The 11366-nt window shown below is 50.9% G+C and overlaps 1 protein-coding gene across 15 annotated transcripts in view; it reads right to left on the reverse strand.

Annotated features, from left to right (window-relative positions):
• Positions 1–11366, reverse strand: part of Prdm16 (PR/SET domain 16) — a 324217-nt gene that overhangs the window by 38619 nt on the left and 274232 nt on the right. For 8 of the 15 annotated variants that reach the window (NM_001427303.2, XM_087659970.1, XM_087659967.1 and 5 more), the window contains 1 exon segment: positions 11053–11190. In NM_001427303.2, coding sequence (NP_001414232.1) covers positions 11053–11190 — 138 coding nt within the window. 15 annotated transcript variants of the gene reach the window in all.

Genomic DNA, 11366 nt, shown 5'->3' on the forward strand with positions numbered 1-11366 from the left:
AGCAGGTGACATGGGTTTGGAGACTGTATGGTGTGGTGTGTGTGTGTGTGTATGGTATGTATGTATGTGTGGGGTGTGTTTATGTAACTGTGGGGTGTGTGAATGTGCATGTGTGGTATGTATGTGTGATGTGAATACATATGTGTGTATGTGTGATGTGTGTGTGTGTGTGGTGTGTATATGTATGTGGTATGTGTGTATATGTGTGTGTCTATGGTGTTGTGTATGGGCTTGTGTGTGTATGTGTGGTATGTGTGTGTGCATCTGTGTGGTGTGTGTGCTTTGTGTATGTATGTGTGGTATGAGTGTGTCTGTGTGTGTGTGCATATGTGTGGTGTGTATGTATGTGTGCTTTGTGTATGTGTGTGGTATGTATGAGTCTGTGTGCATGTATTGTGGTATCTGTGTGCATGTGTGTGTGCATGTGTGTGTGTGTGTGTGTGTGTGTGCATGTGTGTGGGTCTAGGTTCTATGTCTGGAGCTGAGACAGCTACGTTTAGTGTATCCAGTTCAGAGAATGGTCTGACATGTAGATAGCATAGAGAGCAGCTTGCTATCCTGTTTCCCCAGAGCCAGAGCCAGCCTGTTTCAGTGGCGGAGATGACGACGTTTCTGCTGGGGAGGCTAAGTCTCCAGAGCACCGTGGGTTTGGGCGGTTTGGGGGGTGTCTTTCTTGACTTTGGCCAGACTCTCCTGTGACTTCAAGTTTTAAACCCTATTTTTAATGATGGTTTTTAAGCACTTTAACCTCCCCTTCTAGCCCACCACCCACCAGAGGTAGTAGAGAAGAAAAGAAGCAGGGACGTGGACCTGTTTAGAAAGGTTCTTTAGAACACGTCTTATCTGTGTTGCTCAGTTCACAGGAGTCACCGGCAGCAGCTCGATCCCAAACACCTAACAGATACACCAGCAGTCCAGTCTGGTAGAGTCGGGATAGCAAACAGGAATCAGCAGGGGTGGCACTGCCCAGCAGAGACAGCCAGGCCTCAGCCTCGGCTCGAGTCAGCAAGAAGGACCGGGGCCGACAGGGATGCCAAGAGAAGCTCTCAGCTGTGCCTCTCTCAGCCAACTGAAGACCAACAAAGACACGAGACCCACAAGCACTGCACAGCTAGCTCTATGAGCAAGCCAAGCTCAGCTGCCGTCACTGTCCTCCACGGGTCTTGCCTCAGCACGTGCGTCTGCCTCAGCTGACATCACTCTGCCAATCAGCCCGAGTCTGCAGAAGTGGCAAGAAACTGCGGCACACCACCAGAAGTTTTTTGGTGAGGCTTCTCTCTATGGAGTCCCGACATTCGCAGCTCAACGACACTACGGACTGATACATGCGTGTCGTTAGCGAAGAATCCCTCATCACGTGTCCTTTCACATGCTCGCTTTAGCAGAACATTCTTTCACCTGTGTCTGCTTCAGCAAAACGTTCCTTCACCGGTCTGCCCCAGCAAAGCACCATCCAACACAACTGACTTTCCAAAGGACACTTAAATTTCTACTTCACTCTGCCTCAGAGACACCAGAGGCCCAAGTCTTTGTGCGGGGTCCTGGGCCTCCTAGGAGCTCAGCTGGATCTGGAAGTGTCAGACATGTGGAATCTCTTCTCTGTCACAGTAACTCACTGCCTACTATGGCTGGGGACTCTGTCCTGATGCTAGGACTGGTTGATGTGGGAGAAATACTCCAGAGACACTTGCTACTCTGGGGAAGCCTGGCAGAGGCCCAGCTGCCCTAGGCTAGCCTTCTGCATTGCTGGAGGGTTCGGGACAGGAGGGAGGGGAGAAGAAAGAACATTTTAAGGGAAGACAAACTTAGACACAGGGACAAGAGGGGAGGTGACCCTCTAGGCCAGCCACAAACAGTAAACAACTCTTCTGTTTCTGGCAGAGGTTTGCCCTCCCTGGGACAGCTGCTTACATCCCAAGAATACAGCCCTACTTAGTGCTATAGGCAACTAGCTTCAGAGTGACTCCTGGATGTCACTAAAGGCCATAGAGGAACTGCACTGGGTCCCCAGTGCCCAGTGGCTGTCCCTCCCAGAACATCAGATAGCAGAAGTGCACACGTGGGGGCCTGCAGGTGGACATAGGGATCTTATCAGTGTGGCATTCCTCCACACAGCAACCCATGGTAGTGACTTGGGAGTTAGGCTGGAAATGAGGATCAAGCAGAGTTCTGGAATAAAGCCAGTGGTTTCTAAGATCTCAGCTTTACGTCATCACACGGCGGCTGAATAGCTTATCTTTCTGAAGGTCAGACTCCGAGCGGCTTTGCTTCAGAAGAGGATACATACACCCACAGCTGCCCCAGAGTGAGGAGCTGCGGCCACCCGGGTGCCCCCTGAGTCGGAGGGTGTGCGTCAGTCGTTAACAAGCTCGAGAACAGAGTGCATTCAGAAGTGGTCAGCAAATACAGGCTTCACGACCACGGCTCAGCAGCACAAGGGTTGGGTACCAGGGCTGAAAGAGAGGGGAAGGAAGGCACATCCCCTGGAGGGCCTGCTTTGAGTCAGAACTTGCTACCAGCCGGCCTTCCTCCCATCTGCAAAATTCGATTACCCAGAATGCATGAAGCCGTGGTGGCCATGGCGGCCATGGCACAGCGTGTACCCTCTCTACCAGGCTATCTCGGGAAGTAAAGGCAGAGGGGAGAGTCGCCTTCCTTCCACCCACACTCCTCCCAGCCTGCCTGCCTCTCACATCACCCCTGGCTAGGCTGACTGACCTCCAAGGCTCCTCCCCACATACGCCCCACTCCTTTCTCTCTGGGCTACGGGAACCTGGAGCTCTGCCACCCGGTTCTGGTTCTGGGAGCTATATGGCCACTACTTTCCTTCCTGATACCTCTGAAGGTAGCCAGTCCTACTGGGACACACTCCTGCCCACCCCAAGCCCGTTTCTGGGGACACTGGGCCTCACTGACCCCCACTTTGGCTCTAGGGATTGCCCAACGTCCCCTTTCCTGATCCCCTCTGAGGACTACAGGGAATCCCGGGACTCCACACCCTCCCACACCTCTGCTCCTGGGCTCACCAGGGTTCCACGGACCTCTACTCCAGTTCTGAAGACAGGAGCCTGCTGGGGCCCTCCCACCAGCATGGACACAGCAACAAGAGCCACAGCAGGGCTAACAACCGTCCCTTCCTCAGCCTCACAGAATGGCCACCAGGGCCCCTGTCAGGGACATGTTGGGGACACAAGGCACTAAGCTCAGTAACTGTGGCCGGTAGGACTTTGAGCCCCCTATGTAATTAATCAGTGCCTATTAGTGCTAATTGCAGAGGCCGGGTGGGGCCTGAGGTGTCTCCTCATGCCTCCGCCTGGGAGTCTGAGGAAGTGAGCAGGAGTCTTCACAGCCTCTGCCTTTCCTGAAGTCTTGGCCCTGCCTTAGGCAACCACAGGAGGCACATACAGAAGCCAACCCATGCTTTTATGACCTGTTTCAAGTGGCACAAAGGCCTTATCAGCCAGGAATTCTGAGAAAGCCAGTTCCTGGTCTGTGGGGCTGGGTGACTTCCCTTAACAAAGGCCAACTTCGGTGGGAACTGGGGGGGGGGTTTGGCAGGGGTGCCAGGTTGAGGGGGCCGGGGGTGTGGCATCCTATGTTTGTGCACTGCCACCCACTGTATGCTCTAGGCCCCTCTGTGCCTGGCTCATAATAAACCTGTAACTGCAACCTTTAGGATTCTTATACTTGATTTATGACATAGTCTCCATCTAGACGGCTCCGGACCCCCGACCATTAGCATTACAGGCGAGCTGCCACCGAGTTTCACAAGACAAGAGGAGAATAAGAAACCAGGAGTCTGATACCCTCTAGCCACCGCCTCCCCAAAGTATCCTGGGGTGCAGCGTTGCAGGGAAGAAGCAAACTGCCTTTGTTCTAAAACACAGCACCCCAGTCCTGGGGACCTGTCACCGAACGAACGTGTGGTGGCTGCTCCTTCTCTAAGAACCTGAGGGTGGGAACCGTCTCCCCGACCGCTGAGGTGACAAGCTTCTGTCGGCGACTCTCCGAAATAAGGACGCACACAGACAGAGCCCGAAGTGTAGCCTCTGATTCTTTCTCCCAGCTTCCCTCATCCAGCAGACCTTGGGCCAACACCCTCACTTGTAAACTATACTTGGCTCAGCCCAAGTGTTTTCTTATCCCCCCCTGCCACACTCCAGACACGAAGACTCGGTTCCGTGTACGTAAAGAGAATGGTGGGACTGACTGTCTCCCCCCAAAGGTAGACAGACACCTGCTCTGGGATCAGTTCCAAGTCCAGGAGCTCTTCACGCAAATGAACAACCAGAGCAGTGCAGAATGACCGCCATCTCTCAGCTCCTCAGAGCCCTGGGCCTGTACCAAAAACACTGTTTAAGTGATTAAGACTAAAGCCCCAGAGTTCCCGGGCCTGCTTAATCTTAGATTCCAACTATTTTAACAAATGAAACCCCCAGCAGGTGACGTCGGAAGGAGGCGAGTGGAGTCCGGGTTTAAAACCGTGGACGCACAGGTGGTTCCTTTCTATGGCCAGGGCGATATTCATCGGCCGTCCTAAATCTGTATGGTTCTCACTCATGCTGGGCTGGGCCAGCTTCTCCTGTGCCCAAGCCTTTATAATTTTGTTACAATACATTTGCCACTCGAAAACTTAAAAACCCCTACACATTTGTTTTTCCCTTCCTTGGTTGCAAAGTCTGGATAAGGGTTATAAAAATATAAAGTAATTAGCCCATAGCTAAATAGTCAGCAACATTACATGGCCTCCGACAGGCACTGCATTTAGTTAATGGGAGATCAACTATGACAAATGGCTGTACTATAGCACCACAGCAGAAAGCTGAGTTTATACCTAACTGCTCTTCAAAACAGAGGATCCTTCTGGACCGCAGAGCCCCTGATGGTGAGTTTTTCTGAATTAAAACAAATTTTGACGTGATTTTTTTAAAGTTTTTTTTAAAAAAGTATAAATTACATCATGCGTGTATATGTGTGAGAGTTTGAGTGTGTGTGCGGTGCGTGTATGTGACTGTGTATGTATGGTTTTGTGAATGTGTGTGTATGTGTGTGTGTGAGTGTGAGAGTCTGTGTGTGGTGTATGTGTTCCTGTGTGTTTGTGTGTGTATATGTGTGTGAGAATGTATGTGAGTCTGTGTGTGAGTGTGTATGTGTGTTACAGTCTGTGTGTGTATGGTTTCTGTGTGTGTATGTGTGCATGTGTGTGTGTATGTGTGTGTGAGAGAGAGAGAGTCTGTGTATGATCTCTGTGAGTGTGTGTATGTGAGTGTGTGAGTATGTGAATGTCGTGAGAGTGTGTATGGTATGTGTGTATGTGAGTGTGTGTGAGAGTGTATATGTGTGTGAGTCTGTGTATGTATATGGTTTCTGTGAATATGTGTGTGTGGTGTATGGGAGTTTGTGTGTATGTGTGTGTGAGAGTATGTGTGGTGTGTGTGAGAGTGCTGTGAGTGTGTGTATGGTGCATGTATGGTTCTCTCTCTCTCTCTGTGAGTGCTGTGAGTGTGTGTATGGTGGGTGTATGATTTCTCTCTGAGTGTGTGTGTGTGTGTGTGAGTGTGCATATGGTGTGTGTGTGTGTATGGTTTCTGTGTGTGTGTGTGTGTGTGTGTGAACACAACTTGCAGAAGTTTGTTATTTCCTTTCACCACTGGATTCAAGGTATTGAACTCAGGTCATTGAGTTAGGTGGCCAGTGCTTTTCCTGCAGAGACCCTGCCATCCTGCACTAAGTGTTTTACATGTTTTGTTCACTGGTTAGGAAAGGCTCAACAAATTCTCCAGTCACACCTTACTTGTTCTCAAAGGGAAAACGGCACATTCCTACTTGGAGTTACCCCTTCAAAGGACCAAAACAAAAAAAAATTATGATTTTTAATTTAAAAGGATGTAGGGAGAAAGGAAAAGGAGCCAGGAAAGGTCAGGGGCTCGGAGCCTGATGACCCTGCTTCAAATATCAGCCTGAGTGTATCGTGCACCTTGCAGGAAAAGGAGGTCCTGTGGCGGGAGAGGGAAATGGAAGGGAGAGAGCAGCTGTTGGCCACCAGGCTCCACTGGGCCCCAGCAGCATCAGGGTTTTCGTTAAGACGCAGGGACGGCTCTGTGGACACTTGAATGTACAGCTCCTTACCAGGTCCCCTGATCAAACACTTCACTCAAGAGGGACTACTGTTCTGCTGGGGGCAGACCTGCCCTTTGAGCTTCGTTGCTATGGTTGGCTCTGCCTCGTAGCCACAGGCTAGGCTAGGCATGGCATCCTGGCTGCTCACCCTGCCACGGAATACCAGGGTGTTGCTCCACGAGAGGAAAAGTGAGAAGCCGGAGCAGCATGGCTGAGCCTCGCAGCCTCTCCCAGAGCTGCTGGAAAACACCCTCGCTCAGTCCTCCAACCTCAGCCTGCTGACCAGTAAACGCTCCTCTATCCACATCCCCCTCACGCTGAGGCAGTGCACAAAAAAGGGAAAATAGCCCCTCTGTGACTAGACCTCTGCCTACCCCTGCTTCTTCCTGTGGGCACAGCATTTCCAAGCTTTCTTTTTACTTTCTTAACATTAAAACAAATTCGGCAACAGACCCTGCTTGTGTCTCCTGAAGGCTTCAAGCCAACCCATTTGTTCATAATTGCAGGAGGAAAAAAAAAAAACACACCCAGGAGTGACCTGGATGTTTTGAATTTTCCAGAGAGAGGACATGTCGGAAAGGGTGGGTGGAGCTCCACTTGAGGTGTCCAGAGTGAACTGGGATGCCTGTGAGTGCTTGTTTGTCCTTAGAAGAGAGCAAAAGCACCCAGAAATGGTTGCTTGGCATCTGGGAATGCTGTAAGGCTGTAACTTCACTCCCCCCACACACCAGGGCGAAGCCCTACTCCCCTGACTTCTGCAGTGGCTATGTCGTTCTGATCAGATGGACCAGCCCAAAGCCTTTGATTTTCAAAAGCAGGATCTTTTGGGGTCAGGTGTACTGCTAACCAAAGGCCATCTTGTCCTCTCTGTGTGTACAGGAGGAATACTCATGGCCTAGCATGGTCTCCCTTAGCTGCCTGCCTCCCTTTTCAGAACCATAAGGAAGATTCCCAGGCAGACATGAGGATGATGAGAAGTCCCTCTCATGAGCCTGAGGTTGAACCCTTAAAAGAGGACTCTTAGAACCACAGAGCGCCAGGAGGGGAATCTTATAGCTCAGTTGGTAACTCGGGTACGGGGCAATGAGCACTTTCCTGTGGCGTCACTGGGCAAGGTGGGATCTGAGAGGGACAGGTGCATGGCCCCTGGCTGACTCTACTAGAGTAAAGGGCCACTGGTTCCACAGCCACCCACAGCAGGTCACCGGGAGGCTACACCTTGGAGGGAAGTTTCAGAAAAGCTGGATGGGAACGGAGTCCCTTGGAGCCTTGGTCTCACTTCTGCCGGTGTCTCCAGCTCCAAAAGGCTGCAGACGATCAATAAAATAACCTTTGTCTTCTGGCCAGAGGCAGGTCTGAACGTGTCAGGTAAGGCTGGAGTGAGGGCGCATGGCTGGGCTGAGAGGACTCTCAGCATCAGAAGAGAGGTAGGCTATGGCTTCCAGTGCCTATCTGGGTCAGGGATCTCTGCTGCAGCCGTAGGGACAGATGTGGCCCCGTGATGGTATGAGAGACCACTTTCCTCAGTCTTCAATATGCAGCAGACATGTCGTCTCTCCCAAGGACACAGGACTCCAGGAATCCAGGCTTCTTCCAAGCCCAAGTCCTGACCATTAATAGCACAGGGCCTAGGGATCCTGAGTTCCCGTTCTCCATGCTGACCTGTGTCTTCAATTTAGAGCCATCTCCCCTCTGTATGCAGCAGCTCCTCTCTTCTGGTAATTGTAGCTCCCAGAATTTTCTCTTAAGATGTTGGGAGCTTCTGTTCTTGCATCTCTTTTGGATACGGGAGCTGAGGTCATGCATCATGAATCTTGAAACAAGGCCTATTCATCTCTGATCTGACGTATTTTCCTCACTAAATGTCCCAGATAGCACATCACCATCTCTGCAATGCAAGTGTTGGGTCATGGGTTCTTCCCCTTCAGGGCCTGTGCTATCCTGGGAGTGCTGTGTGTGTGTACATGTGTGTGTGTGTGTGTGTGTGTGTGTGTGTGCGTATGTGTGTGCTCACAGTACGTGTGTTCACACATATGGTTGTTACGTTTAGGTATGCACATGACCCCATGTGTACACACGTGCATTGTGCATTTGTCTGTGGGTATCTGGCATTCTTAACTGCCTAGAAGCCTTTGCAGACACTCTTGGGAGGGGGAAAATAATCTGAGAAACACTACCGACATTTTTTAGTGTTTCCTTCACAAAGAGAAGCTTGTCCTCAGGCATCTTTTTAAGTCCTGGATCTCTAGGAAATTTTATTCAGCCACAGAGAGGACCAAAGCACTACTCTGTGGGAACAACTATCTCCATTGGATGACCAGGAAGTAGAAATACTTATATGGGGGCTATGGCCTTCTGGGAGGAAAGAGAGCAGAAAGAAGAGGGAGTAATAGAGGGACAGGCGTGTGTGTGTGTGTGTGTGTGTGTGTGTGTGTGTGTATGCACATGTGTATGTGTATGCATATGTGTGTATGTACACATACATGTGTGTGCGTATATATGTACACATGTGGTATGTGTGCATACACATGTGTGTGCATACGTATATGTGTATGTATACGTGTGTGTGCATGTGCATGTGTATGCATAAGTGTGTATATGTGCACGTGCATGTGTGTTTGTGTGTGCACATGTGTGTGTGTGTGTGTGTGTGTATATGCACTCTCTGTGTCTGTTTTGGGGGAGAATAAGGGCTAGCTTGAAGTGTATTTTTCCTTTCAGGAAGTCATTTAATTTAACTGGTGAATATCTGCTGTGAGTCTGTGGGTCTCAGTGGGGAAGGGGCTCTGTTCTCCCCAGAATGGAGGGGTCTCAGCATGGGGTTTAGAACAGGAAATGCCCCAGGTTTGGGGGTGATTTTGGCTTTGGACCCTCCAGAAGGTGGCATTTTCCTAACTCTCTGGTTCCTTTTGATGCAAGACTATTTATTACCTGTCCCATAAACCAGGGAGAATTCACACTGTAAGGCTACATGGGAGAGACAACCAGCAGGTAAGGAGCCAGTTAAGTCTGACTTGATGCTAGCCACACAGTATAGCCAGGTGTGTGAGCACAGGGCACAGGGCACAGGGCACAGGGCATAGGGCAGGGCAAGGTTGGGGATGCAGTGGCTTTGAGTTAAAGAGATTCAGGGTGTTTAAGGCTGTAAATCTCCCTATCCTGGAGCACTCTTGCCCATGGTCTGAAATGAGGAGAGAAGTCCCCGCCAGGCAATCCCTTCTCTAAACCCACAAGGTAGTAGTCAGAAATGAGCTTCCTTGAAATGGCTTTTGTAAAGGTTTCTGCAGGCCAGTTTTTCTTTGACAGGACCCTACTCTGTGTTTTCTAAAGAGTTTGTGCCCCCACCAAGATTCACGCCTCCCTGCTTTGGGGCACCTGAGTTCTAGCATCTGTTTCTTAAGTAACAAAACCTCTACCGGCACCTCACAGAAGGCCACCCCTGCATCCAGCCGCACCCCTCCCCCAGTGCTCCCCAGGCCAGGGTGCTCTGCAGACCTGAGCCTCAGAAGGAGCATGCCCAAGCTCTGTGGCACCCGAAATCCAGTATTCCGTCACCCTGCCTCTTTCTTGCAGAAGCTGGAGCTTTTCCTTCTATGTTCCATTTTAACGTCATGGTTATTTATTTCTGTACTCAGTGCTCTTAAGTTGGTCAGAAAGTCCTTTTTCTCTGCTCTCACTATTATGGTTTTAGTTAAAGTCTTAGACGTCTTGATGACAGAGGCCCCGGTCCTGGCTGTCTGGAACCAGTAGGTGTCTGGTGTCCGGTGGATCCACTGCTAGGTCCAAATTGAGCCCAAGATCTAAGGAGACTAAGCTCTCGAGGAGTTCCGTGAGGCAGTGTGCAGGGTCAGGGGTCTCCCCACAGCTTCCTTGTTGTCTTTTTAAATGCAAAATATTTCTCTAGAGTCAAGAGCCTTGAACCACTTTAGAGAGCTTGCAGAGGCCGCACAAGAATGGGGCCTTTGTTACGTGGTCTTCACGAATCTTTTTTTTTTAAAGTAAATGGAGCCCCTTTCCCCCGCTTCTCATCAAAATCTCCCATGTAGCCCTAAGACTCAGGCAGAATAAACTGCTCTGCCCAGGAGCTGGTAGCCAGAGGAACCCACCCGTGCTCTGAGAATGGGAGGTGGCTTTGCTGGGGTACTAAGTCTGCAGCATCAAACTTGCAGCTACAAAAAGGGACTATGCAGTGCCCATCACAGTGGAAAGAATGGGAAGTCTTCTCTCCTGATGGGCTTCCAGGTCTGGACCCCAGCCCTGCGAACACGCTGACAAGCCATGAAGCTGAAGGACGCAGTGAACTTAGGAGGGTTTCTGCTCTGAGAAGCTGAGCTCAGAACTGGAGGTTCCTGGGCCTTTGAGGGGACTTAAGTCAGGACAGCTCAGCTCGGTTTACTCCCAGAGAGATGGGAGGCCCTGCCAATGTGAGACCACTTTCTTGGCAGTAGGTCAGGCCACGGTTACGACTTGTGGGCTTTGGATATTTTCCCTTAGCCTGGTGTAGAAGGCACCTGTGTGGTGGTAGACCGGCTAGTGCCGACCCTTCTGGAAACCTTGTTTGACCAGGGCTGTTTAGGCAAGATCATTTATTCCTGTCCACAAGGCATTGGTAGGGAAAGCGGACCCCATGACTCGAGGTCCTGTCTACTCCTGCTGGCCTTTAAAACCACGCCTTCAGTTCTCCAATGCCATGTGCCTCAGATAAGTTCTCCCGTCCTTTGCTTTTCTGAGGTGTTCTGGGGCAGCTGAGTTTTCCCGGTAGCCCATGCTGGGCAGGTGTTAAATGGTCACCCCTTATGACTGGACAGCTTAGCAGGTGACCTATGACCTTATCAGAGGCTCGGCTGACCCTCATCTTAACACCCACGCACCATGGTGCAGTCCCCAAGGACAGTTTGCAGACACAGAGGCCCCGTGAGCGGCCTAACCTACCTGTTCGTTGATCTGACACATGGCGAGGTTTTGGTCATCACAGGAACATGCTACACGGATGTACTTGAGCCAGCTGCCGGCCCCCGCCTGATTGGCATCCACGCAGAACTTCTCGCTGCCCAAATCTTCAGAGATCTGCTGGAGTAGAAGCAAACTGAGGTCAGTGGTGCCCGCCCTACGCACGCTGTGTCACACCACACTGGCCTCAGGGGTCAGGCCGGATAGTAGGCTGTTTAAGACGTCAGCCAGTTCTAGGCAAGGAGAGGCTCTGTCCACCCAGGCTGGTCCTAGGAACCTCTGGGAGATTGGAGGAG

Source organism: Rattus norvegicus, chromosome 5, assembly GCF_021556685.1.
Source record: "Rattus norvegicus strain SHRSP/BbbUtx chromosome 5, alternate assembly SHRSP_T2T, whole genome shotgun sequence".
Taxonomy (NCBI): Eukaryota; Metazoa; Chordata; class Mammalia; order Rodentia; family Muridae; genus Rattus; species Rattus norvegicus.